This window comes from Haliotis asinina, chromosome 14 (assembly GCF_037392515.1).
Source record: "Haliotis asinina isolate JCU_RB_2024 chromosome 14, JCU_Hal_asi_v2, whole genome shotgun sequence".
In the NCBI taxonomy this organism is placed as follows: Eukaryota; Metazoa; Mollusca; class Gastropoda; order Lepetellida; family Haliotidae; genus Haliotis; species Haliotis asinina.
Window position 1 is genome coordinate 50,622,459 of NC_090293.1, and position 24,505 is coordinate 50,646,963.

Here is a 24,505-nt window from a genome sequence, read left to right on the forward strand (position 1 = left end):
CGATGTTGTTGCCTACAGCACCTCCGGGATGAGGGGACAGTAAGTGCAACCTTCTGAATCAGTCCAATGAACAGGCGGTTTTGAACCGGAAACTGGGGCACTTGTTATACTTGCTTCAGATTGATTCATACTTTATACCTTATTTATACCTCTATAAACAATTTGGCAATTTGCCTATAATATTTTTACATCCGCTGCCTATTGATCGGCAGTGTGTTCCAGCTTCTGAGTATACAAGTTATTACATACCGCGATATCCTTGCTTACCATATATTATGTAGTTAACATACTGTCGCCAGACAATATTAAGCCTCGTTTCCAGTACCATAAGTGGTGTACCTATTGATGTGCATTATTACTATTGCAGTTTGTATTGCAGTTTGAAAATTGGCCTTTGCCCTATTCAGGAATAAAGAAAGAAAGTTAATCCGTACCACCTGACGAAACAACGCATTTTACAAGTCACGTGGCCGACAATGACCTTCCATAACCTTCGGCACATGGTGTTGCCTTGTCACGAGATGAATGTTAGCTCGTTGCAAGAAAAAAAAGAAAGAAAGAGCGAGATGGCGTCAGGTTCTAAAATTTCGTTGTTCGAAACTGTGTGGCTGTAATGAAATAGTGGACTATTCTGTACTGTTAATCTGGGTTTACGAAGACGAATAATAAATTTTGACGACGCTAATATGTGAAAGATTGCGGCTTTGAGTCCATCTCAGCGCGGGTTCATTCGGTTCTCGGATCCACGTCACCAACATAATCAGTTGTACATTATCGACACAATGCTGACAGGTTTATGATACAATAGCGCTGTCCATAAAACTATGAATGTAGAGGATTCGAACTACGGACCTTCTGGGCCGATATATCGGACACCTTGTCTACATGGGTACCAGTCGAACATCAAAGTTGACAAAAACTATGTATTTATGGCATATATTTAATCAACTAAAATAAATTTGGGCATTTTGACTACCCCCTAGGGCAATTTGGCCAATCCTTCGGCGATGTGACCAAAAAATCCGGGGAAGTTTGACCAAATTTGCTGGGGCAATTTGTAACGTGGGAAAGTCTACTGGCACTCGACCAAAGAGGTTAACCAAGCTAATGCAGGACTTTGGAAACGGATCACGATTCCATATCAAGTGACCATATACTTTCTGCTAATAAGCAAGAGTCGTTCCACACCAGGAGAATACTCAGTCTTTAAAAGGGACATTGTCTCTGGACTATACAGAAGGGTAATACATGAATAGATCAACTTGAGACCGCTCATTCTTCATGTTCTGTTCTTTGGTCTTTGTGCGTGTGCCTACATGCATAAATTGTATATTAACATCTATGCATATAAACATATCTGTGCGAGTGTATATATACGCTCGAGACCAAAAGAAAGTGGTTTGTGCTAAAAATCTTAATGAAAATTAACACAGAAACATCTCCAGCTCCTTCCAACATTTCAGACGAAGTAATACTTAAGCGGCCTTTAATAATTTGACACTGTATCGGAATGCAAAGTTACATGTTTTCATTTGTGTTGAACGGTATTAGTGAACTCCAGATAAAAAGTTGTCAACTTTTATGTGTGCGTTGCTTAGTGTCTTGTGTGTCATGCATAGATACATGCATGCACTCGACGTCGCGTTGACGTTGTGAGACCTCTGGTCAGGGCATTTAGGATATTTCACCATTGCTCATGAAAGGTCTGTTCCAGTTGTCTGGTTTGCTCCAGCGTTTAGTTTCAAGTGTTTTTTGTTCTGTTTTGTTTTTTTCTCTTTCTTTTTTTTGTCGCTTTTTTTTCTTTTTTTTCTTTTCTTTTCTTTTCTTTTTCTTTTCGTAGATATCGATATCCCTTTGTGGGGTAGTGACCTTTAGTCATCCTGACCTCGGTCGGTCAACAGTCCTGTCAGTGTTATTTAAACGTTTGATACGTCTATTAATAGCATGTCTGTGACAACCAAACGTTCCTGTGACACAGGCGTGAGAGCCTCCCATGTTTATCGTACCTGTGACACAGGCGTGAGAGCCTCCCATGTTTATCATTCCTGTGACTCTTTCACGCTGTTCTGCAGTAAGTGTAGACATATCTAAAGTGTTTTCCTTTCTCATAACGTCTTTGTAAAACTAACTGTCGTTACATGTCTCTGTTTTCTGGTGTAGTGTCGCTTTTATCCGTAAAAACGTGTATTTCATCATTTGCATGAATTTCACTATTGCTTAACTTGAGGTCACTTTTTCCAAGTGACAACATCAATAAATTACATAAATTTCCACAATTTTGAATAAATTCCATGCATCAAAAATCAGCTGGACCAGTTTATTTTGACCTTGAGTGTGTGCGTGTACATATAAATGTGTGTGTCTCTCTTCCTTCACTCTTGTTCTCTATTGGCCCTTGAAGACCCAGGTTAGAGTAACCTTTGCTTGTCATATGAGACGGCTAACAGGATCGGGTGGTCAGGCCCGGTGACTTGGTTGACACTTGTCATCGTATCCCATTTACCTAGATCGTTGCTCATGATGTTGTTCAGTGGATTGCCAGATCCAGACTCGATTACATAACTGGAATATTGCTGATTGTTGCGTAAAGCAAGGCTCACTCATCAATATGCCACTTACATGGCGGTATAGTGATTCTTGACCAGGCAACCAGGTGATTGATGCTATGAACACCTGATCCCTTAAATCACCTCCTACATTAAGGGTACCTCTGTTGTGTACCTTTAAGCTACGCTACAGTCTGCATAATTACATGTATAAGAAAACTTTGTTATCTTAACTCTGTTCAGTCAGAACTGTCAGATTTTATCATCGTGTGTCATCGGATCACCATCCTCATTTGATGCAGAGATCGGGTCTTCTACTGGAAGGGGGCAAGGACAAACTACCATTACCGACCCGTATGTCAGACTCCACTCCCAACACTCGCTGACTGCACGATATCAGGTGAGTTGGCGTTTTGTTGTTATGGCTTATGCTTTTTGTCGTGTTGGCTTATACTTAGGTGAGTTGGCTTTTTCTTGTCCCGCTCTTGCGATCAAGTGAATTGTCATTTTATTGCCCTGATCTGGTGTTCAGGTGAGTTGACATTTCATTGCCCCGCTCGGGGGTCTGCTCCCATTTGTGAGAACTCCCAGTTATGAGAACTCCCAACTGCGAGACTCCCAATTGTAAGACAGTGGAGAAGGTAACTGGCAAACACACCATACTCCCTTGTGTGATAGAATGAATTAACCCTAGCTTATTAGGGATCGGTTATGTGACTGAATCAGAACAGGACAGACATTTATTCTCAAAAATCACATATAGTGACAGAGAACTTACAGCATATTTGTGCATATTCAAACATTGAACACAATCCAGTGTTGATAAATTTGACTGTTAAGTAGTGAATAATCATTAGATAAACTTTTTTATCCCGTATATCAGAAATATTGGGGAAGAAACTGATGTTTATTCGAAGGGCATTTGTGCTAGGTGTGATAAAATGTTCATCACAGACAGATGATGCATAAAGCTGGCAGGTTGTTCTACATCTGTCAATGCCGTACCAACGTCCTGTTTCAATGAGCAACCTGTGGTTTGGTGGTTTAATAAACCAGCGTCTATAGCCATGAGGTAATTGTGACCAAAAGTGTCTTTAAATAGTGAATGCTTATACATTATATAGGAATAACCTTTCGATGAGTCAACAGCAGTGTCGACATAACTGTTTAAATTGACCAATGAGAACGAATTCTACATTAACTTTAAACCAAGCCATGCAAGGTTCAGATAGGGTGAGCGAAATATAATTCAGTCCAGTATCCTATCGGATATGCTTGACACGTGATAATAATGGAAAATTTAAATCCGCATTTGAAGAACATAAATTTAACATAACATTACAAAACGTTCTATTTAACTTGCCATTACAACATGCCATTTTAGCCCAGTGTGATATAATTGCAACTGATACTGATGGGGAATCTACTTATTTCATCATAAATCATAAAATCTGGAGTTGATTGGTTAAAGTCCTTCGAAGTGGGTAGAGAACCTCTGCACGTAACTTAATGAAACTTTAAAAGATAAATCAATGAACCTACTAATGTAAATGTCTCAAAAACCTGAACACTTTGTGTAGGTAACATCATAATCATTTGAAAGATAAATTAATTTACATACTTAGATTCATATGTTCACAAATGTAACAACTGTTATAGCTATAATTAATATAAACGCACGTATTAACCTTTGACTGCTCTTTTCAATTATCACTATATAGCAGGTCTTCAGCAAGTTCTGATGTAAACCAGGCTGCTCCATATGTTTGATAAGCTGTTTCAATATTTCAGTATCTATCAAGGTTCTTTAATTGGAAACAATAAATGCTCTTTAACGAACAATGTTTTCTGCGTGACTTAACTTATTAATGAACTATGCCTTCTGTAGGTACTCTTCAGCATCAGGGCTGATCCCACTTTCTTTGTAGGGGTGTGGAAGCACCACCTATGTGCAATCAACCATTAATTAATGTGTCTGACAACTGGGAGTTCTCACAAATGGCAGGACACCCGCTCAGCTGTCGAGTTGGTATTTATTGCTCAGTTCTTGTAAGTGAGTGAGTGAGTGAGTTTGGACTAGAGGCTTTCAGGTATTTTCAGCTATGGAGTGATTCTCATCTCATCTGATATCTGATTTCTGGTTCTATCCGATCTCAGTTGAGTTTGCATTTCATTACAGTCTAAGTAAACTTCGTCTCAGTGTATTTCGTTACACTCCACCACTGATTCTAACAAAACCTAGTAGAAGGTCGCGTCAGGTAACCTTTGAGCAACCAATGACAGTCCAATCAAATGTGAGACGGTTAAATAGATTTAACCAATCAGACAACGGCTACTATTTAGGGATCGGAGGGACATTCAAAATATTCATGTCACCAACACAGATCTCTCCACAAACAAAAATCAGCATATAACACAGTTATTTGACCTGCAGTATATACGCTTTGGGGTTTCTGTTGACATGGTTACCATTAGCTAATATTTCCGCAAGATAACATCCTTGAATATTGTCAAAAACACTATTTTCAGCGACTCTTTACTCACCATTGTCATGGCAGTAATCACCCGGAAGCGATCGTGCGCTAAATAGCATTCGTAATCGTTCGGGTACGAACCTTTTCGAGATAAAAAGTTCATAAGGGGTGTGCGAATGTGCACTTTTGCGATTTGGTAAGCTGTGTTCTGATTGGTCAATCTCAAAGGTTACCTGACACGACCTCCCATAAGGTTTTGTTAGACACAGTGATGGAGTGTAACGAAAAGTACTGAGGATACGTTTGCATTTTATTACCACGATCTCGTGAGTGAGTGAGTGAGTTGAGGCTTACGGCTTTGAGCGTCTTTTTTCAGCTAAGGAGCGATATATGACCTAAATATCTGATATCTGGTTCTATCGCCTTCAATCAACGCGCATATGGTCCGATGTAGTAGTCTTATAGGTTAACTAACTTCACTAAGGCCCTACCGGTGGGCGTATGGATAATCGACTCCAATCTGCCCGTGTCAGTTTGATTACAGGGAGCCGTCTTTAACAAATCATCTTTTTCAGAACAGACCTATGTGCTTTAAAGAAAACGAAACACCAGTAGTAATGTCTATTATGGAAATATCATGTCACAACATACTGATTACAAAACAGTCTCATGTCTCTGTTTCCTGGGTGCCGTCCTATTGCGCAACTTAGTGCGATAACCAGTCCAGAATTCTTAGTCTGTATCATTTAGCTGAATGCATAAATATTAACCAGTGCGATCTGATAATTAAGTCTAAGTAGTTGTATTTTGCAACACTACGCGCTTTCTAATCCAAGCACATACGTCGTACAGCATGTTTTGTCGTACAGCGAACTCTGACAAACGGACACCTGGAAATCGTGGAAATGTGAAAACGCTAGAAGAGTTTGATACGGAACTGATATTACATCAATCTCATTACAGAACTACGCGGAATAAGCGCAAACAACACATAACAGGTTTAAACAGTGAGCCAGTTGCATTGTGAATCATTTTACGACCTCACCAAACAGGGGAAACCTGTGATTCAGTAGTTACGGTATGCTGCCTGAACCTCGACAAAAGTTTAGAAAGACGGTGTTATTAAAGTTAAAAGCAAAATTCATTTGTAAACGCCATTTTGTTATGAAACAAGGAATAGGAACTGAGTTTAACCAGAGTTATTTGTAACGTCTATTTTCACTTTCACACGAGACAATTTGGTTCGGCTGAAAAATAGGTAATTGTCTAAATAGGTTAATGAGACTTATGTTTCGGTACGTCGATATTTCTCACATAAATGTGGATGCTTACGTTATAAAAGCTTGGATCAAGGCATTTTTATTGTTCATTGGATAATAATACATAGTATTCTAAACAGATGACTGTTCCGGCAAGTTTTCGGCTATCTCCGCTGACAGACTCCAATACGACTTCATCGACGGCGTGTGTGTGTACCTCATCGACCACCCTTACACATACCGGCACGCCAAGACCCTGTGTGAAGGGGAGGGAACTCATCTTGTTCATGTGCAGGATCCCGCCATGCAACAAGCCATTCAAGAGTCGTTCCGTACGTATTGCCCTGGAGGAACTGAGAGATAAACTATCCATTCGTCACTACTCGTTCCTTTCCATGACCTCCAGTGAGCAGTGTTTGCAATACTTTACTTTACCTGCTAGCCACCTGCAGGCTTTAAAATCTACAAGCCCTGAATGAAATCTGCAGGCCCATTTTGTTAAAGTCAAAACAATAAAAACAAAATAGACTACAAAGAATACAGTCTCACACTGTTGCAACAAACCCAAGCGAAGCCATTGATACACAGATGGATCGTAAATGATTCCCGAACATTTGTAAAGGAAATGAGGGGAAACATTCCAGTTGAAACACAGTTGACAGATAATTTACAGAAGGCCTAAAGTGCCTGCACATATTTGAAAATACTGGCCCGATACAGTAACAACCGGCGCTGGGCCTTCGGGCCGATGGTTATGTCAAACGCTGCCAATGAGCTATTGTACTTTCCGGAAAAAACACGAGTTGGTCACGAATGAAACCTGTCAGTTTCAAACAAATCTGTTGTACACTAAGTACACCTGTCCGACCCTCCGAAAGCATGATTTCAAAACGTCAAGTGAATGTTCGGTATCATCTTGTTTTCAGAACGTACCCAATTTTGGACTGGTCTAAAGAAGATAAATGGCGTGTGGAAGTGGGTTGGTCTGGGTGGTGAGAAAGAGATTATGGACACCCCTCGCTGGGAGAATGGATTCCCCCCATCTGACAGCAATGACGTTGTCATGTACACCACACAGGGCAACGATAGGACAGGGTATGTGACTGTTTTTGAAGCAGATAAGTTAAACATAACCAATTGTTTCAGTTGGTAGCATTAATATAAATGTGTGTTGAAGCAGGAGGGTTCTTATGAAAAGGCATGTGTTGACGATATCAGGGTTAATATACCCATGCGTTGAAAAAGGTAGGGTTAATTAACCATTTCTTGAAGTGGGTACGTTTGATATAAGCAAGTGTTGAAGTAGGTAGTGTTAACATAATGGATTGTGAAGTAAATTGGGTTAATAGAGTTCCATGTTGTGGTAAGTACAGTGGAAGCTGTCTAAACCGGCACCCTTTGGGACTGATGAAATAATCCGATTTGAACAGCGTGCCAAATTGTTGAACTGGCAAGGTTACGTACGACTAGAACTGAACATTGTCAGCCCATATTCACTTTTATTCACACATATTTCAAAATAGGGTTACCATGATCGTGCGCTAAAGTAGGAAGGGTTACTAGGTAGGGTTAACAGTTATGCGTGTTAAAGTAGATAGAAGTCTAATTCTGTGCTGAGGTAAATCTGGGATAAGAATGCGAAGGTATGATGAACTACTGGCTTCAACGTCAATACTCATGTTGTCCCTTAATACACAGGTGTAGTTTTTCTCTAGTCCTCGCCCTTCACCCCTCTGATGAATGAGTAAGAATGTGCTAAAAACCAAATAAGACGACCATCTGATTCCCTCTTTGTTTCATACACACCTTTGTTTTGAAAATATCAAGTATATTTCTCAGTACAGTAGTACTTCGACTGTTACCAGGGCTCCGGCGTACAACTGGAAGGGTGCCCGTGTGAACTACTCGTACCGTGTGGTGTGTCAGACCCCCCGCTGCTGATGGGGAACACACCCTCCTGCCCCATGTCTCCCGACTCCGGTATGGCGTGACTCTGTGGAGCCCCTATTCACAGAAGTGTACATTTACCTACCAGCTACATAATAATAATTTGCAAATATTTCTATCCATTTATGATCAGATGGGTTGGTTCAGTCATCACTATGGCCACTGTATTTTAGAACGTCTGTGCGGCAAACGTCGCTGTTCGATACCCAAGCTGCATTGTACCACAGATATAAAAAGAATGGTACATCTTGTTTCCCTGTCTAAATATCGCCTTGAATGAGACAAAACAATGACCTTAGGCCTATAGGTGTTATATTTTATCCATAGTACAGAGTGCGCCCTTAGAAGATCGTAATCTCTTTTTAAAAAAGACAGGGTGGGGTAGCCTGGAGGATAATGCGCTGGTTCGTCTGTTTGATTTTAAACATAGGCATGATGACATTCTGCGAAACCCATTTCTGGGGTTCCCGCCGTGGTATTGCTGGAATATTGCTAAAAGCGGTGTAAAACCATACTCACTCACTCTTTTATTTCCAAATTATATGAAGAATAGTAGTAATTGTATTATGATTACATCCTTGTAGTTGTTTTATGCCGCAGTTCCAGCAAATATGATGTGCGTTACCAGCATCTCAACATGGCGGCGGGTAGATCGCGTGACGATTATTTCCTTTCTATACAAGTCTTCCACGTGTATACAATCAAAATTATTTAGCACACTGGAGAAATCTTGATGGTGCAAATACATTTAATGCAATTTTCTTATTAATACCTAAGTATTGAAGAATGTGCATTTTTTAATTCGCATGAGGATGTCAGTCACTCAGTATTTGAATGTCGGTTGAGTTATCGACATCCTCGCGCGATTTTAAGCGCCATCACATCACCATGTTGCTACAGTCCCATTTTGTCGCCGCTTCTGACTACATGTATACGTGTGCATATTTCAATGTAAAGTTATGGTTTGTTTTCTTTCAGGACAGAATCACAGCATGTGGAAAAACTTTGACAATAAAAGTTACTGCAATGTCAAGACGTGCTTGCGTTACTTTGTGTTTCCAGCGTGTTTTCGAGTGGACACGGTACTTGCATACATTTACACAGAGGCGCTCGACTGTGATATATGTGGAAGTATGACCTATATCTTATATATTTAGGTCATACTTCCAAATATATCAGAATCGAGCGCCTATGCATTTACACTGTCGGTAACAAACAACAGCAACACACTAATGGTGTCTTGAGTCGCCAGTAAGATCGTCTATTGTGAAGCCTGTCGCTGGTGTTTTGAGACCCGTCAAGATCCGGATTTGAACTGACCTTCAGCAACCCATGCTTTTCATAAGAGGTGACCAACGGGAGCGGATGGTCAAACTCGCAGACTTGGTTGATACATGTCACCGTATCTCGAGAGCAATACTCATGTTGTTGATCACTGGATTATTTGGTCCGAACACGATTATTTACAGACCTCCGCCATAAAGCTGGAAAATAGCTGAGTGTGGCGTGAAATTAAACTCACTCACTCACTAGGGATAGTCACCATGCAGCGCCTGCAATAGGGAAAGAAGCGGTCGTAAAAGTATGTGCATTTGCACCGTCACTTGTTGCTCTAATCCACGTCAGCCGACTGAATGCCACTAATCCTCGATAACTTATACTCTGAAAGACAAGGTCGAACATATCAGTAAATAATCTCTATGAAATGAGATTTTGTGCTTCCATACGATTCTTCTGACCAAATATTAAGCAACGAATGAAAATATGCGCAACTGCATTGTTATTTTGAGAAGTGAGTTTAGTTTTACGAAGCAGTCAGCAATATTCTTGCTATATGGCAGCCGTTTGCAAATAATCGAGCCATAGATAATCCAGTGATCAGCAGCATGAGCATCGATTTGCGCAATTGGGACACGATGACGTGTCTACAAAATCAGCGCACCTGCCCACCCGAACCCATTAGTCGACTCTTGCGACAAACATGGGCTGCTGGAGATCAGGGCCCCGTTTCACAAAACTCTCGTAAGCCTAAGATCTCGTAAGTTTTCTCGTAGCCATTGTGCCTCCTATACTGAAACACAGGAGCTATGGATGCTACGAGAAAAGTTACGAGATCTTAGGCTTACGAGAGTTTTGTGAAACGGGGCCCAGTTCTAAGCCAGACCTTCACGAGTCTCATTCTTAAAGCATTCTCGACCACTCGTGATACTCCGGGACAGCCCGAATAGTCTCCGCAGGGTTTGCGGAATATGACGATTGGGGACGAGTGGTATGGAAGCTGGTATTTCATACTCAGAGGAAAAGTTTAATTATCTCATTAGCATAAACACTGTTTCAGCGGCGTAGTCCATTGTGTTCATAGCGTGGAGATGGAGTGGTAAAACACGGAGCCGAGGAGCGCTAACGTGATTAGATCAATTAACATACTAACATACCTTATGACGTCATAAATGGTGCATACATTACGTCAACAATGGTTTCTGAATAGCGTCAACAATGCTTCAAAGCATTATTTCCTCAAGTGCATACGCCGATAAATTACTCAAGACAAACACAATGAAAAAAATCAAGCAAGCAATCTGAGACGTACATAATCATTTATTTTTTAAATTGCGAGTAAATGAAAATTATTTTACTCGTGACATACAGCTAATACTATCCTATTATTAATTCAAATGTAACCTTTGGATAATATAATTGTTTTCAACTCTGATAACATGTTTTGAATCTAATTTCATTATTCCCTCGTGGATTAACAGACACAAATGAATGAATAAAGCTATATTTTTATTCTTTCCATTCCCGTGTTGTTAGATTTTGGAAACAATACCCTGGTTTCCATATTTGAAGCCAGTCGGTGTGGGAGCGGCGGATGTCCGATGTTGATGTTTACAACTCCGGTGACCTCTGACCTCGCTCGTGCTCTCGTACAATAGCGCGATAAATACGACCGTCGAAAATAGGAGAACGTCGAAAAAAGGAGACGGCAGGATATATATTTGTTATGTGAATGAGATCGAATGAAAGTTCAAATCAGTGGCATAGAACTTCGATTTGTTTAAACAAAAAATTAACTCGCTAATTTCAAACGTATTGTGAAATGTGACATATTCGAAAGGGTACCTTCGAAAGGACTAACAGAAAAAAACAGTTATGTTTTGTCGCGCACACTGCCATTCAAACAAGTAGTTCTTTAAGAGGAGTTACCGCCCTTAGTTGTTTTTGGTTTTTCCGGGAGGTAAAAATAGCCACATGCTAGTTAAGCACAACAACCTTTCAGGTTGTTGTGAAATATGGACTATTGATGACGTTTAAGCTTATATGCCGAAAAGAATGCCTTCATTTCACACTAATGTAACCGAGTAATTCTTTATAAATCTAAACTTTACGAATATCTCCACCAAAGCGTAGAAATAGAATTTAAAAAATTGAAATGGATGTAAATTTACGTAGGATAATGTCATCAAATGGTATTTACTTTTATCATTCATTCACGTGCTGGTGACGGCTAATTCTGAAATACTTCCCAGTGCAGACCATTGTAATGGTGCTGAGTTCACGTGAACTCGACAAGTGTCATAACTTGCAGGGTATCATTTAGGAAGCAACGACAGACGCAGGTGCTACCCCAACCACACAAGGTAGGTGCGAGTTTAGCTGTTTAGGAACTGTATCAGCTGGCAACAAATTATCTCCACTGTCGTGTTAGCAAAACGATAGTGAATGCAACACAGAATTGGTGTTTGGTCAAAACATTAGTAATTGATGTCGGTAATGCATGTTTTGATCTTTTAATTTTGGTGTGATTACTGATGACGTTGTTGTATTGGTCTTGAGAAACCAATGCTATTTGTAAGAGGTGACTATGGGTGGTCTGGCTTGTTGATTTTATTGTCGTTTTGGTCATCAGATCCCAAGCGTGTTGATTGATGTTCAAATTGTTGATCACTGGATTGCCTGATGCAGACTCAAGTATTTAAATTACAAACAAATTCTAACCCGAATCTCCATGGGTCTTCATGAATTTAATTGTCCTCTCATTTCAAATGAACTTCAGGAATCATTTTCCTAGCAAAACCACAAATCCCTTATCCACAATGAACCCTGACCTCATTTACCATGGTTACATCACTGTTACAAAAGTCAGAGAATACAAAGTATGTATCCCCCAAGACAAACCTGTAAGCAGAGACCATATTATATGGTCTCTGCTGCAAAGTCTGCATGATGATTTATTACAGAGTAGATTTTTAAAAATTTCCTGATGCTGGTGTTGAAAAGAGATGGACTTTCGTTTTCCTAGTGCTGGTGCCGAAAAAGAGCTGGACTTTTGTTTTCATAATATAGATTGGTATGTATCAATAAAGCATATATTTGACACTCGTAGGAAAAAACTAGTATCTTACAATGATATATGCACAAGGTCATATAAAAGCTTGTAATTGAAGTAGGTTTCTTTCACATCACTGGAACATGTAAATCAATTGTCTTCTTCAAATAGTCTCTGTATTTTAGGATATGGCTGCCATACAAAGAGATGCTTCTGCTAAGGTGATTCCAATTTCATCGCATAAACATGGTCATGGCACAAAGGCTGTCTTGTCTAATGTAACCCAAACTTTTAGTGAGTAAGATCATTTGAAAAGAGTAACTGTTTTATGCAAAACCAGCTGGTTGTTGGAAGGTGGTGATGGACGCTGTCTCTTACCACAGTACTTAATGTATTACAATGCAACACCTTCAGTTCAGTATATGAAACATGATCATAATGCAGAATATTGACAACCAAAGCTGAACCTTACAGAAATGCATAGATTTTGATAAAGTGGTACCATATCTAGACATTTTGGAAAAGATTTAATAAAGTTATAAAAATGGCAGTGCTAAAACCAAAAATAGTGAAATTTGCATTATAATATACAGTACTGATGGCAAAATTAATACTGCCCTATGTATTCTATTATTCATCATGTCAGTTCTAAAATTATTTGGTCATTGGGGTAGCTAAGTGGTTAATGTGTTAACTCATCATGCCGAAGATGCAGGTTTGTTTCCCCACAAGGGTACAATGTGTGAAACCCATTTCTGGGGTCGCCTTTCCAGATATTGCTGTAATATTGCTGAAAGTGGTATAACAGCATACCCACTCGGAATGGTTTCAAAGGATGCATGGTATGTCTTTATCACTTTGGAGGTATCGCATTTCCAAACTCTGCGTGAGCCCTTTTGTGAAACCTCTGTTGTCATTATGTCCTTGAAGATTACATCATCTTACAACTGTCCCAGCTGTTTCTTGTAATGAAGTCTAAAATGAATACACAGTCTTCGGTCCCCTACTGTCTGCCAGAGACTAAGCACTGCACTTGAACCATGTAACATCTCCTCCCATGAAGATTGGCAAGTCCATTATTTGCCATGACAACAGCTTCTTTGTCTAGAATTCCAAATCTCACTAACTACAGTAGCTGGCCATAAGTCAGTCATCAGTGAATTTCCCATAGACTTGCATGTTTATTAACTTTTGCAAGAATCATTTTCATAAATTTACTTTCGGTTAAATTGCGGTCAATACTTATCTACTAGCAGGGAAATCATGTCAGATACATGCATACAGTTTCTATTCAGTTTTTCAATGATTACTAACAAGACTACAGCAATTTAAACAACATATTTTAGACATACCAATCAGGTTTAACATGGCTGTCTGTGGGATAGATTAACATTAAGTTGTACTTATGGTGATAAATCAGGTTTCATTTGATAATTATTCAATGGAAAGATGACAGAAAATTATGTACTCTGAGCTGAATATGATTTCCAAGATGTTACAAACTATCAAAATAAAATGACTTTTACTCAGTTTATGAAAATTATTCTTTTAACAGTTTATTAAAATAAAAGTTTATGAAATTTTCACTGATGACTCACTTATGGCAAACTTTTGTACCTACTAAAAGTCCACAGCATTAGATGTCAGATAGTGATGTTCACCAGTCTGTCTTTGTATCAGGGTCAGTAGGGTAGCATAGTGGTCAAAACATTCACTCGTCGCTACAGTTACCTGGGTGGGATTACTTACATGGGTACAATGTGTGGAGTCCATTTCTGGTGCCCCCGGCCATATACTGGAAAACTGCTGAAGTTCTAACTTCACCCACTCACTCTCTTTGTTTTAGGATCCATGAAAGCCGGGGTAGAACAGGCCTTCAGCAACCCATGCTTGCCACAAAAGGTGCCTATGCTTATCGTAAGAGGCGACTAACAGGATCAGGTGATCAGGCTCCCAACTGCGGAGATCGGTGCTCATGCTGTTGATCACTGGATTGTCTTGCACAATTTTGATTATTTACAGATCACCACCATATAGCAGGAATATTGCTGAGAATGACGTAAAACTAAACTCACTCACTCTTTGTTTCAGAGTTCACTGTTCACCATGTATTCAGCGCTAGGCATCCTACCGATTTCCCTCGTTCTGCTGGCAGCAGGGACATTTGTTGTATCCTACGTCATCGCTGTTGTACGGGGTGATGTCACAGCTGCATTTCCATACATCAGGTACTGAAGTGTATCAGAACTATATGCCTCACGTGCATTTTTTGATATGTGACCAGGATCAACTCTTATCAGCATTTCGTTCAACAAAAAGACATTTGGACAATGTTTGTTGGCAGGTCTATAATTATGGTACTATCAGGAATTTATTTTCATGAAATTCAGCTGAAGTCTTAAGCAAAGTGAAGCAAAATTGTTAGAGTAGAGACAATTAATGTAACAGCTGGAGATAAGCACCTGTAGCCATGGTAACCAGACCAATAAATAATATGGGACTTTAGTGTTAAACAAGTTCTGCACTCCAGTATTCAGTGAATCAAACTATATCCATGAATTCAATCTGTTATTCAATTATTTGTAATTTTTTAAAGAAACTGTCTTTACATCAGATTGTGTATGATTTATCGAAAGTCCAAATGGAATATGTCCAAACAGGCAGGGTAGAAGTCAACACTCTTATCTATTTTCATATGGTAATAACATGGTCACTGGTCATTGTTGAGATAAATTAGCATAAAATAACATGGCCCAGACATATCAAAGAATGTGTCTTGTTGTTATTTCATGAAATATAATACAGAGTTCACATTAGGTTTTGTATGAGTGCATGCAGAAGTACACTCAAATGTATGTAGTCCAAACCTGTCGGGCATGAAATTTTCATTATAATCTTGAACCATTTCAAAGTTTCTAGTCTTTTGATATGTTGCTGTTTTAAGGTACTTGTTAAAATTTAGGTGGATCAGAATCTTTGTCCAAACATGCATGCAAAATATTTCTTGCATGTTTTTTATCGTTTTTTTTTTGCATGAAAAACAGAAGCTTCAGAGGTGAACACTGACAATGGATAATCCATTAAATGGTGACTTGTTCTTATTTTTGGGACCATTGTTTTTATTTGTTACCCAATATTCATGATGCGTATAATATTTACCTCATGATATATTCAGTGCTGCTCTGCTCTATACAAGAGACAAGACGCATCAAGATCCCAGTTAGAATTTGTCATCAGCAGCCCATGCTGTCATCAGAGGAGACTAAAATGATCAGGTGGCCAGGTTCGCTAATTTGGTTGAAACCTGTAATCATATCCCAGTTTCAGTGACAGATGTAATGTTTCAGTTCCAGGAGAGATTTCATTTCCCTGACCAATGGTCTGTTTCAGTGACACAGGAGCAAAGATTCCAGAGAGCAGCGTTTTTGGACAGTTTTTAAACATGGCTGCTTTTATATGTGAGTCCGTATCCAGATAGCTGATGATTAACTTACCTTACGTTGTATACTCATCAGGGAGTTGAAAATGTGATTTGATTGTAGACTAGCACTTTGACTGTCACCTTGTAAGTTGTATTCAGACTTGTACAGTGTGCTTGATCAAACTATAGTATCATTCTAGACTAAGGCTTATAGTCTCTGGTTATGTATAATTTTGATGCTAACAAATAAACCCATTTAAATTCAAAAGGAGTCCCAGGGGGACCAGAAATTCATCCTGAACCTGAGGAAATCTAAACCTTCATTTCGGGCTTTATCATTGGATAATGGGCGCGGCTAAATTGAAAATTTGTGGTTCAGGGACTATGAGACGGACTAATAATTATAATCTGGGAATTCTTACATCATTCTTACAAAGCTTTGTTACTGGATGTAACAGATGTTAAGTTCTGTGTGTTATTAGTGTATTTTATAAGTTCAAGATAGTTGCCATGAGATCTTTCTGTTTTTGAATGTTGTAAGGGACATTAGGTAGCCTAGTGGTTAAGGCGTTCGTTGGTCATGCCAAAGACCTGGGTTCAATTCTCACATGGTACAATGTGTTTGGTCCTTTCCTGATGTCCCCAACAATGATAATGCTGGAGTATTGCTGAAAGCAGCGTAAAACCATACTTGCTCACCCGCTCACATGTTGTGAAATTGTGAAATTAAGAAGGAACCTAATGAATATACTCTGCTTGAATCAAGACTGTAATAGCAACAATAACAAGGGTTCAGAAATTCCATTGCCCGATGCCCACGACAAGTCAGTTGTCATTTTGGGCAATCAAATAATGGTATCTTACTCTTCTGTGGGCTACTTGATAATTTCTGCTCATGGTTTCAAACTGCAAATAAACTTGGATTTCATTTCATGTCTGCTCAAAATGTAGCTGTTAAATTTCACAATGATAATAAAGTAGAGTTATCTTTCTGTATTATTTATCACTTCTCAAAAAATAGCCCACTAAACATTAACATTGAATACAATGTTGATTTATTCTTTCATAATTACATCATCATGATTATGTCATAAAAATCAGGGCAAGTGGAAAATTAGTCAGAGCAAGAAGCAAGTGGCTTTTTAAAGTGGCATTTTTTTATAAAAAAAAACTTGAACCCCTGAATAATGATAATTGTAGTCATATTTTAGCACCCTTCCCTTTCAATACTATCAGGTAAGTGCTTAAAACATATCAAGGTTGGTAGCTGGTCGATACCAGAAGTATTAGGTACGCCTTGAGGTCACCTTCTTTACCCCCTGCCCTGCCCTGCCCTGCCCTGCAGTGTAATGTGTAATAATGTTGCTTTCATTCCAGCATTCTGTACAATGTACATCCGGTACAAGCTAGTTGCTGCGATATCAACAGGTGAAGATCGGTGGTTGACGCGAATGAACCGGTTCACAATGTTGGTGGGCATCGTCTCGTCTCTCGGCTGCTCCATGGTCGCAAACTTCCAGGTGATCTCACATCACATTATATGATATGCATGGATATTGTCCTTTGAATCATACTGAATCATACTCAGTAAAACACATAGACACTCTCACTACTGAACACAGACACATGCACACTTATATCATCTGTCTGTCTCTCTCTCACTCTCTCTCTCACACACTCACTCACTCACTCACTCACCCACTCACTCACACTTTTTCCCAGGAGGGAACGGAAGTGGAGGCAGTCCACATCACAGGTGCCTTCTTGGTGTTTGTTGGTGGGGTGATCTACGCCTTCCTCCAGACAGGGATCTCATACCACATGTACCCGGACTACAACGGCCTACGCATCTGCCGCATCCGCCTTGTCGTCTGTCTCACCTCCCTCTCCTGCCTCATCATCAGTATCCTTTCTATAACAGCAGTGTGCAGTTAGTGTCATGGAGTGAGTGAGTGAGTGAGTGTTTACCATGTAGTGACCTGTGTAGTGTGTGATTGATTGTATTTTCACACCTCAATCAGCAATGTTCCAGCTGTATAGCTAAAATCTGTAAATAGTCATGTCTAGACCAGACAATTCAGTTTCAAGACAGCATGAGCATTGATCTGCACAACTGGTATAGGATGACTGTCAGCCAAATCAGCGAGCCTGACCACCTGATCCCGTTAGTGACCTATTACGACAAGCATGGGTTTTGGAGGATGAATTCTAACCAGGATATTCGCTGGATGTATGCTGTGTAATTGTAACTGGGTAAGATAGACCATTAAAGATCTAAGAAAAATCGTTAATGATTTTTAAACTCATAACTTTTCTCGTAGCATGTGGACGCCTGTATCACCGTATAGGAGGTAAGAATGTTATGGGGAAAGTTACGAGATCTTAGGCTTCCAAGCTTAGTGAAATGGGACCCAGATTCTCAGTTATTCATCTCATTATCTCACAGATGAAATATCGGTGAGTGTTACCCTACAAACAGGTTATGTCTTCCTTGACCGTGTTCAGCAATTGCTTCTGCCGGTGTTGCCTTGTACCAGTGGAATCAAGTACCCCACACCAAGACCAAGCTCAAGTGGGACGATGGTGATCCAGTGAGTATTGATGAGGTTGGCTGAAATCTCACAATTGATCATTGGTTTATTACAAATGAAAAGAAAATTGAAAAAAACGTTGGTTAGCGGCATTTTTCACATTTTTCTATTCAGGTTGTTTTTGCAAATAAGTATAGCATCTTACATGTCAACTCTCGCGCATCCTGCATGAGAATCAGACACTTTACTTCAATGTCACATGCATTGTCTCTCTAAACTCACGCATTATTGTAATTTTTTATAAAGTAGCTCCAAATGACATTAAAATCATCTTTAAGTAGCCTAAAAACCAGTTTGAACACCAGCTTCTGTCACATTGGAATTCTCAGGGATTGATCGCTGTGGAAAATGATGCAACAGGCTAAGGTAATGACTAAAATATCATGAACATAAGCATCCTAGACTCTTCAAGATATGTTCAGTCATGATGTGATCAAATGCTTGGTTGTTTGGTCACTTTGACCATTCATTGATTATTTCATTAATCAGACCACCACTAGTGAGTAGAGGGTGGGATCCTGAAGGATCCACTGTCAGATAGCATGTGTACAGCACTGAAACACTGACATGTCTCTCTTCGATTTACAATGAATGAATGAATGAATGCATGAATGCATGAATGCATGAATGAATGAATGAATGAATGAAATTAATTAATTTTTGTAGAAACATCCATCCAGTAATCTCAATGGCCTTTCAAAAGATTTTGATCTTGAGTTATATATACTTTAAGGCAAGCAATCAAACATGATATTAAATACTTTCATTTCTATGAAGTGTGTGAACATGACATCAAAACTGAAAGGCACTCCCAACATTAGTGTTGCTATAAATAGACTTTCAGATCTGTGGTGAAGAGAATCTATCTATCTCTACATGTCAGAAATGCAATGGAGCTGAAGTACATGTTTGTTCATGTCAATGTAGAAAATGTTGAATTGCAAGCATTAACACAAATATACTCAAAGAACTTAATTAAGTACCCCCTGTAATTTTGCAATGATACGTTTTCAACACTGACATAAACCTGTTGCATATTTTACACAATTCAAGGCCAATACTGAATGTAACTTCCATGTGACATATGACAGCCAGCACTCTCCTCCTCATACCCTCTGTCAGCCTCCTGATCCTCTGAAGGGGCAGTCTATGCCATTCCTCATGTAAAGCAGCTTCCAACTGATTAAGGTTCTCTACAGATCCCTTTGTTGCACACGTCAGTCAGTCATGTCCCCGATATGCTCCAAATGGTTAAGATCAGGGCATATTTGATTGTGAGATAAGTCAGGAGTGCTTAACTGAGTTCTTTGTGTATATATTTTTCAGTAAGCAATAATTATTGTAGCATGTAGCTGTACACAGTATGTACATGCAAATCTCTTACATCCATTGTGACTGTGTTACATTATAAGTTGTTCACTGGTCATGAGGAGCCATAGGGAGATGTACTCTCGATGTTTGGTTATGTTCCCTGAGCCTAAAGGGCGAGAGGAACATAAACAATGAGTGAGTGAGTGAGTGAGTTTAGTTTTACGCCACACTCAGCAATATTCCAGCTATATGGCGGCGGTCTGTAAATAATCGAGTCGGGACCAGACAATCCAGTGATCAACAACATGAGTATCAATCAGCGCAGTTGGGAACCGATGACGTGTCAACCAACTCAGCGAGTCTGACCACCCAATCCTGTTAGTCTCCTCTTACGACAAGCATAGTCACCTTTTATGGCAAGCATGGGTTGCTGAAGGCCTATTCTACCCCGGGACCTTCACGGATAGTACTTCACCATGGGTACTTCAACCCATGGGCCCTGAGGTACCAGTGAACAATGTATTTAGCTTACCGAACACTTCAATGTTGATTTTGAACTGTTTCATGCATGAGTATCAGAAACCTGTGTGAATCAAAGAATTCGAATCTTGCATATTGCCGTTTTTCCCGCAGGTATTGCTGCTGTGTAATTCCCCTTCTTAATATTCATAGGGACTACATTTGAACGTTTGGTCAAAATTTGTTAATTGGAATGTGAGGCTAATTTTTGTGTAGCCACTGCTAGATTTTGCCGACACAAGAAAAACAAATTTATCTCCCTTCCATCGATTAACATTTGCAAAACATTGGTAAATTCTGTGTATCATGCGTGATACAGTGTTATTTGAGATGAGGAAGTTCTACGAAATGAGCTGCCATTGGCAGAGAAGTACATTGAAATGTACATCCCTTGTAAGTGGGATACACTGAAACTAATGGCAGAGCGCTTAGCCAATCAGAAAAGGACATTTATGTATGAGGTAAGATAATTATATATTTTTTTCTCTGCAGGGGTTCACAGCGCATATTGTCAGCACGATTGGAGAGTGGCTCACAGCGTTCACTTTCTTGTCATTTTTCTTCACGTATGTAAGAGAATTCCAGAAGTTCCAACTAAGCATCACCACACGTCCTCTGGTGCGACACCTTGACGAAGAGCCTTATTTAGACCAGGAGCCAGATGAACGTACACGTCTGCTGGCATAGACTGGAAGCAGCATCATAAAAGAATGAGAACATCGCGCCCAGGAGAATATTTTTTAAAAGAAACAATATTTTTAACCTATCCATTTGCCCTGCCTTCTTTCTCAATTCTCAGTGTTGGGATGTTTTGGTTATGTTTAAGCTGGAAATATGTTTATGGTGGTGTGTGGTGATGTGTAGAGTGTGCAGGTCACAAATCAGGGGAAGCTAAACAACATTGGTGACGCAGAGTCCCAAGGGTGACTGTGTTTGTCAGATTCATACCTGAGAGTTTATTGGACTTCTGTTCTGCCTGACAGTGAGCCACCTGTGTGGTCGGTGAGTTTGTTCAAAATTGCCTCTGTTCAACCAACAGAAAATGGGTACCCGGTGGTATAAGTCATCAGACTAGTAACCTTGGACTTTGGTTATCTGGGGTAATAATGTCTGTCATGTTCATAGTGCTTGTCCATACAGTGTGGACATATGTAAGTGGACAGTTACTGTTATTATTATTCAGGGATTGGGAAAGGCAGGGGCCATGGGCCATTTTGCACATTGGAATAAAACATGGCCCATTAAAATTTGGAAGCTTACTATTGATACAAGGACAGTGGCCAATTCAAAATTCAGGAAATGACTAATAATCCTGAAATTGGCCCATTTTGTCAAAGTTCTCTTTCTCAGTTCCTGTTATTATTGATTATTTTCTCACAATCAAGAAAATGGAGGCAATCCACAGCTTGATATACAGGATACGTGTTTATAAGTATACAGTTTACCGTGAAATATAACAGTTATTTCCATGCAGATGATGTGTATTATTTAATGGAAGTGTTTTTGTTAGTCTTACATGTGTTGAACATGATACAATTGTGAGTGTGGTTATCTCCAATGACCAGTTATAGTCCCATCAGATTCTTTGTGCTGTTGTCTCACTTCATGTTTAGGTACCCACTTGCCCAACTGGTTCTGGGGTAGAACAGTCCCTTAGCAACCTGCGCTTGTCTCCATGTGGGTATTCTGGAGTAGGACAGGCCACAAGCAACCTGGGCTTGTCTCCCAGAGGGTAGAACTGATCCTTAGCAACCCTTGTCAACCTTTGGGACCCAGAGGTGGTCCCTGGCACTGTGAGCTGATCTCTATTAGGTGGTACAGTGGACTGTTTGTCCAGCCAGTCATACTGTTTATGTTGTTTTATCGTACAACAGCATGGATCAATAATCTGCAATGTCAATCACAGCTTGTTGTATCATTAAACAACAAGTGACTGGTTTGGATAATTATGAACTTGGTATATTTGCAATGGTCCCAAAGTTCTGTGGGAGGAAAGTGTCATGGTATATTGTATTGGCATAAGTTCTTGTCATTTTCTACTTGAATAAGAAAGTATTGTTAAAATTTGGTATTTTTGTAGTCATGTGCTGTTTTGAAACTAAATGAATCTGTATTTTCAGGGCTCAGTTCTTGTAAAGTGCAGTGATTCCTTTTCTTTTGGGGTTGTAAAGGTAGCCTAGTGGCTACAGCTTCAGTTCATCATGCCGAAGACCTGGGTTTCATTCCCCACATGGGTACATAGTGTGAAGCCAGTTTCTGATTAGTGGAATATTACTAAAAGCAGTGTAAAACTAATCTCACTCAGTCTCTGTGGGTTAAGTTGCACACTGTCATATGTAAGTAAGTGTCGTCACATGTTAGGGACTGTAGCTATCTGTTGACATGTAACTGTTATACATATCCCCTTGAGGGATAAACCTAGGATGTGCTTCTGTGGCATTTCCTCGTCAAAATATGAATTGACGCTGACAAAAATTTGGGTTGCATCATGTGGACACAAAATACTGGAAAAGGTCGCATCAAATAAACATGGATGCTTAAGTAAATATAATGCAATGGATAGTGTTATTGTTTGCTGCAGTTGTCCAAAAAGACCAGTTAAGATCAGGATCCAGGAATGTCAAACATTGGTTGTTGTAGAAAAGTCAGCCAATTAATGCGTGTTTCTAAATATCTTTCATTTGATAACTAGTAAATACATTTTAACTGAAAAGTTAAAACTCCCAAATTTTAAAGAGGCCCACCTAAAATTAACCTGGTGGGGTATTTGGACCCTATCAAGCACTGGGCCCACCCATATATAACAAGGTGAGGAATTGGCTCACCCAAAATAATCCCAGGGGTTTATTCCAGCAGTTGCAGATCACTGACCGCAGTCTACAGATACCTTTACCTCATTCTGTGTGATTGTCACCTCATTGTCATGTCACAACTGACCTGGTCAGTCAGAATCGTCACATTGTCACATCAAGATACATATATATCTATCTGATATATCACATTACATGCTAGCTCATGAGGATAAGGCTGTTGACTCAATTTCCTAAAATAAATGTGAGCTACATTGATTTTTTTTATTAAAAGTCCTGTCTGAACTTTGCAATTAAGAGTCTTTGTGAATTTTCTTTATGTACAAAAAGAGTTTGGGCTTATATCTTTTCGGGGATATTTCAGGCTTCAATACCAAAATATATATGTATCTTAAATATTTAGACCCTACCTTTTTTGTTCATTGTATTACCTGATTTAAAATAACAAGTAGATCATATGAGATATGAACCCAACAAATGATTTTGAAGTCCTTGTTGCGTACAGTAGATGATTTTTTTCAGTATTGTGATTTATAACCAATCAGCTTTGAGTATCTCGACAATGTTCATATCGACCCATTTGATTGCTACAGTGTTCATTCTACGTTTATGTATAACATAAAATATACTGCTTATGTTTTGATATGGTTAATGTATACTGTTGCTATATATAATGCTTAATTAGTTTAGTGAATCAACGTAATTAGGACACAGACATTGTTTTGTACACTCCATAATGACACTTTGTCCTGCAGTCAAAGGGCTGTTCTGTCTACCTCCCCTCACTTTGTTGAAGTGTCACAAGAACATTGCTTCTCATTTAACAGGGAGCGAAAGTAATGTTGGATTTCTTATATGTTTCAGTCAAGATATTTAGTGCAAGTGTTCATTCATGACCTTGGAAAAGGTTACTTCATGACATTGAAGGAAGTGTCATTTGATGATAATCCTTCATGAACATTGATTACCTTTAAACAGGTGTTCATCAATACAGGTGTGTTTGTTATTTTTTCAGGAAAGATTTATTAATGACCTGAAATAGGTGTTTATTCCTGTCTTGTATATGTATGTTTATTCTGACTGCAGAAATTATTCAGTTGTGACCTTTAATCAGGTGTTAATAGATAAGCTCAGGACAGGAGTCTTTGATGACTCAAGACAGATATAGTGAATATTTTACTTTATTTCTTTTATAAGATGTGTTATGAATGACAATAAAAGATTCTTGTGTTTGTATATATCACTTGTAACCTGCTAGAATATAGTATAAAGAGTTTTAACTGTGTTGATTGTTCTC

General features: G+C 39.2%; 2 protein-coding genes across 2 annotated transcripts; both read left to right on the forward strand.

Moving 5' to 3' along the window:
• Positions 1-8,247, forward strand: LOC137262121 (L-selectin-like). Its single transcript, XM_067799896.1, has 5 exons — positions 1-39; positions 2,849-2,946; positions 6,420-6,611; positions 7,206-7,374; positions 8,145-8,247. The coding sequence occupies exons 1-5, from the start codon at positions 29-31 to the stop codon at positions 8,218-8,220; spliced, it is 546 nt and encodes a 181-aa protein (XP_067655997.1). The 5' UTR covers positions 1-28; the 3' UTR covers positions 8,221-8,247.
• Positions 8,248-11,677: 3,430 nt separating this feature from the next.
• Positions 11,678-24,199, forward strand: LOC137261805 (DNA damage-regulated autophagy modulator protein 1-like). Its single transcript, XM_067799589.1, has 7 exons — positions 11,678-11,867; positions 14,648-14,784; positions 15,947-16,014; positions 17,355-17,497; positions 17,700-17,880; positions 18,483-18,568; positions 20,891-24,199. The coding sequence occupies exons 2-7, from the start codon at positions 14,663-14,665 to the stop codon at positions 21,083-21,085; spliced, it is 795 nt and encodes a 264-aa protein (XP_067655690.1). The 5' UTR covers positions 11,678-11,867; positions 14,648-14,662; the 3' UTR covers positions 21,086-24,199.
• Positions 24,200-24,505: the final 306 nt, after the last annotated feature.